Here is a 4,933-nt window from a genome sequence, read left to right on the forward strand (position 1 = left end):
AGTCTCTATCTTGGAATACACTCCTGGGGTGGAAATCTATCCTTGCTACAGTGTGTGGTTTGAGGAAAGAGCTGGAAGAGCTGAGCTGATGCCACACAAGAGGTGTGTGATCGCAAGCACTGCTGCATTTGGTGGGAGCTGATGTATTAAGTGATCTTGCCCATCTAATTTAAAGATAGGAGGGAAAGGAAAAGTTACTATCTGTCCTTGGCAGGTTTATTGATTTGAGACTGCCTGGGAGAGAGAATATTCATTGGAAGACAGGCAGTTGCTGTATACAGCTTTTTTTTTTCCTTCCTTTTTTTTCCTTTCTTTCTCCCATTAGTGCCACGTTCAACATCACATCAGTTTTTTCACCCAACCATTTAATCAGCCCACCCATTGGAATGCTGTTTTGGGAATTTTCCATTTCTGCCTGCTTGTTATGATCCTCATTTGTCTTTTCTTAGTGTAATTCAACATTAAGTTTGGCATCACCCTTCTGTAAGGTGCAGCCTGGTGAGGGAGATGGCATGAGCCTTAAGTGGCTTCAGTAAAAATGGGAGATGTGCTGCATCTTCCAGGGTGTTTTGATGATATTTATCACCTTTTCAGTGCCTGTTGTGACAAGTTCAGCTCCGTATCCACAAATACCAACACAAAGCAAATATTTGAGGTTATTCTTTTATGGAGTAAGGGCAGGAGCTACAAGTATTCCAGAAAATGAATGCCATTCATGCACTGAATGGGTTTAGTTTATTGTTTTCTATGGCTTAAAACCAACAAATTGCCAGCAAATTCCTCCCTTCCCTTCCACCTGCTCTTGCGTGTCAGCGCCTACAACTACCTAATATATTTGGTGAAAGCCTTGGGCCTTTAGGTGACTTTAATTTTACTAAACTGTCAAAAAATTACACCGGAAGAAGATAGCCATACGTGGATACAAGTAAGGCTGCTGCAAAATAAATTAGTGATAGTGTAATAAAGTAGGGATAGTGTGAATTAATTATTTAATTATTAAGGCTGCCATAAAAATAATTAGAAATTATGTGGGAGGAGCTGATGGTAATTACTTGGATAGAAAGTGGTAGAATCTGTATAAAATTAACAAGGGAATAAAGTGACTCAAGGACATTTTATGGCTCTCAAAGTTAAGGAAGGAAAGTATTTTTACTGGTGTACAAAGAGCAGAAAAGGCCTGAGCAGTGACTGACAAAGGGGATGAGCTGATAGCAACACAAGAGGGCAGAAATACCAGATCTTTCCATGTGCACACCATTCCTGGAAACAGAGGCAAAAAACCACACAGCAACAGGGACTGCCAGAGTGGTACTGAGGGGTAGCAATAGCCCACAGAGGAAAGCTGCTGGCCCTGAGGTGCAGACACCAGGTGGGCAAAAGCTCCTGACAGCTCCTGGAGATTGTGAGGCACAGAGCTCACTAGCATGGCTTCACACTGTAAGACAGTGGAGTTAGGCCAGATGTTAGGAAGAAATTCTTGGCTGTGAGGGTGGTGAGGCCCTGGTACAGGTTGCCCAGACAGTCTGTGGCTGCCCCATGCCTGGAAATGTTTAAGGCCAGGTTGAATGGGGCTTGGAGCAACTTGATTTAGTGGAATGGCAAGGGATAGAACTGGATGAGCCAACCCAAACATTTATGAGATTCTGTGTTTCTATGATCTGTGCATTATCCAAGAAGAGAAAGATGGTGAAGCAAAGCACAGCAGGTAGCGAGCAGTTTGCAAGGAGAATAAAGTACTTGATAGTGTTACATGGTACCTGGAAAAAAGGCAGAACTGTGGGAAGCATCCCAGTCAACCTGGCTCGCCAGACATGGCTAAAACTGTGTGTACAGTGGTGAAAAAATCCACATTCCTGATCAAAGTGTTTGGGAAATAGTCTGACACACATGTGATGCCAGAACCAGCCCCTTTCTCACCTCAGCTGACTGTTCAGGGCTCTCTTCCTCTTCCCTACATCCCCATGCACACCATCATGAGTCAGGATTTACTTTTGGCTTGTCCGTGTGAGATCACAGCACATGGTTGGAGTGCCCACCCTGGCTGCTGTCAGGCTGAGGGAAAATGCTGCCTTGGCATTGCTCCTCACCCCCTTTTGGCCTGCCACACCTCTGCAGATGCCTTCACCCCAAATGACCCAGGTGCCGGGGCTGCTCTGCCTTACTGTTTGTCTCTGAGGGGGCTGGGTGTGTGGGAGCAGTGGGAAGCAGTGGAGCAAGTGTCGGGGTCCTGCCTGGCCGTGGGACAGCCCTGTCCCTGTGTCCAGCAACATTGTCAGCAACTCACCTTGATGTTTACACCTTGGTGTTTACCTGTCCTCATCTGCTCCTTCTGGTCTGCTCTGTGGGTGCTACAGACATGTGGTAACTGTAGAAAGAGGATTCCTTCTGTGTGCTCACACAGTGCCAGCGTTTGGGTGTGCACAGGAGGGATTATGGGCTGGTAATGAAAATGTCAGTGCTGGCCACATCCCCAGCAGGTACAGACCAGCACCTGCAGGACTTGGCCCATTTCTCTTCCAGGAAAATTGCCACTTAGCCGCCTCTAGTGACCTGAAATGTGTTTTGCAGGAGTGCTCAGAGAAGCGGATGCATGGGAGCATGTTCCCCACATCTCCCTTCGTCTACTACTACGATGATGAATGCGACATCAAGAGGAGAGCAAATAGGTTAAAAAGAAAGGTGGCAGGTACAGGCTGTTTTGGGAGATCCCTCCCACCTTTCAGTTCTCTGTTTGCTGCTTTTTAGAAACATTGTGGAATTATTTTCAAGCGTCAAGAAAAGGTGCATGGATTTGAATAGGTAGTCTGGTGGTAGTAAAAAATTTGTGACTTTATTCATCCATGTCTATTGTGGAAATTGATTGTGTCAAAGTCACTCAGTGGGTATTGTCAGATTTTGGTTCTGAAAAATCCACTGGCATTAAAAATGCCATAAAGTAACAGGAAGGGAATTAAATCGTAATTTGTTAAGATTATAGCCTGGTGACATGAAAATATCTGTCAGAGATAAATTTTTGTCTAATTTCATGCATTCTTAAGGAGCTGTGATGGCTTGGGCACTAGGTTTTAGGGTTTTTACGTTCTAAACTATATGCTCTGCTTTCCAGACCTGCAGGAAGCTGGCCTTCTGCCGGAACAGTCCAAAGCGCCGTGTCAGGAAGAACAGCTGGAGGAGCACAGCCACAAGAAAAAGAGCAAACCTTGGAAAGGACAACACAGGAAACAGAACAGGGATGGCGAGCAGTACAAGAAGATGAAGGTGCCCCAGGCAGGGAAATCCCGAGAGAAGAAGAACAGGAGGGGTGTTGAAATCCTCTGTGACCCAGAGGGAGACTTCCCCCGGGGGTGCAAGCAGCAGCTGCACAAGGGCAGCAGGGTTCGTCGCAAGTCCATTTTCCAGGCATTCTCAGGCAGGAAGGCTGGGTGTGTGCAGGAGCCTCTGGAAGGTGTCAAAAGGAAGAAGAAATGGAAAAAGCAGAAAGATGCTAGTCCTGACAGCAAGGACAATCTATTCCTCATAAAACAGCGGAGGAAGAAGTCCAAACAGAAATGCTGGTGACAGGGAGGTAGGCAGGTAGCACTGGCATTTGCTGGCTCTGATTCTGCCTCTGCCTTCTCTTTATTTCTGTCTCTGTCTTAGCACATGAATTTCAGCCCGTCCCTGACCTGGCATGCTGGCCACACACCCAGATCACTCTGTCTCTGTGAGCTGTCACTGTGGCCAGTGGGTCCCGGTGCTCCCACCTAGGGTGGTTCCGGAATAGGCTGTATGTTTCTTTTCTTTGCTTGGGGATATTGGGGGGCATGCTGGATTTGGCAGGGTTTGTTTCTTCACTGGTGAGATGGGGCTCTGCTGTCAGAGCAGGATTTGCTGCTGTGGAACACGGCTCCTTTGGAGCCGGAGACAGGGAGACTTGCATCAGGAGGGGTCAGGATGGAGAGCAGGAAGGTGGGTGTAAAGCACATCCTCCCACACATCATTCCTCTCCAGAGCGCAGAGGGGAACTTGGCACTTTCCCTCCTTCCTGGAAGGGACAGCCAAGTTGCTGCTTTACACTCTGGGATGTAACAGTTGCCTGCCTCACACTTCCATGTGGTTCCATGAACCCACTGCCCTTGGTGCTTGGCTCTTGGGACTGCCTCAAGGCCCATCCCTGTCCTTGCCAGCTGGTCAGCTGGGCAGGAGTGAGCAGCTGGGCATGGAACAGAGTTTACATCTCACACTAAATCTGTCCTTGTTCCCCTTGATATGGAAGCTGTTTCTGGAGAAAAGAGAACAGAGTATGAAGAACGTACTTGATTCCAGTCATATTGTGATAAAATTTAATAATTTTTTTCAAATACAGTTATTTTTGTACACTGGAATTCAGCGTGTTGTTTTAAGGTTTGTAAGAATGAAATGCTTCATGAAAGGACTAACCCAAATAAAACATTACATGAGGAATATGAAAAAAAGTAGGTTTGTTCATTTCCCTGCATTCCAAGCATAATTGAAAGCAGTGTTGTGTTCTCTTTCCTGAGCTGAAACTATATCACCTCAGGCAAGAGAAAAGAGAAAAAAGGATAGTATTTATACTCTACTATTTTGAAAAGGAATTTACTATACCCTGCTGCTCTGTTCCCTGCTCTCTACTGTACCACTCATTTTGTGAGCAGTTGATGGTAACTAACAGCAGTGTCACTGAGGTGCAAGTCCTCTCCTCATGCTGCAGTTCTGTGTTAAAATTAGAAACTCTTTGTAGTACCTGGAAAGGGAAATTGGCACCCAAGTTAAAATTCAGGACTCATTCTGCCAGTGTTATCCCATGCTGGTACTCCCTAAATTCATCAGGTTTTTGTTTGGCAAAGTCTCTGATGAGAACACAAGCATTCTGGTGATCCTGTGACCCCATCTCAGAGGTGTTTGGGGGAGACCTAAACCTGCATAGCACTTG

At 46.2% G+C, this 4,933-nt stretch overlaps 1 protein-coding gene across 2 annotated transcripts in view; it reads left to right on the forward strand.

Moving 5' to 3' along the window:
* Positions 1 to 4,454, forward strand: part of ZCCHC7 (zinc finger CCHC-type containing 7) — an 88,681-nt gene extending 84,227 nt beyond the window's left edge. For both annotated transcript variants that reach the window (XM_050329548.1, XM_050329549.1), the window contains exons 9-10: positions 2,569 to 2,686; positions 3,107 to 4,454. In XM_050329548.1, the coding sequence (XP_050185505.1) occupies positions 2,569 to 2,686; positions 3,107 to 3,558 (570 nt within the window). In that variant the 3' untranslated portion in view covers positions 3,559 to 4,454. The remainder of the gene's footprint in view (positions 1 to 2,568; positions 2,687 to 3,106) is intronic.
* The last annotated feature ends 479 nt before the right edge of the window (positions 4,455 to 4,933 follow it).

The sequence above is a fragment of the Myiozetetes cayanensis genome, unplaced genomic scaffold (genome assembly GCF_022539395.1).
Source record: "Myiozetetes cayanensis isolate MyiCay16 unplaced genomic scaffold, myiCay2020 scf4, whole genome shotgun sequence".
Lineage (NCBI taxonomy): Eukaryota > Metazoa > Chordata > Aves > Passeriformes > Tyrannidae > Myiozetetes > Myiozetetes cayanensis.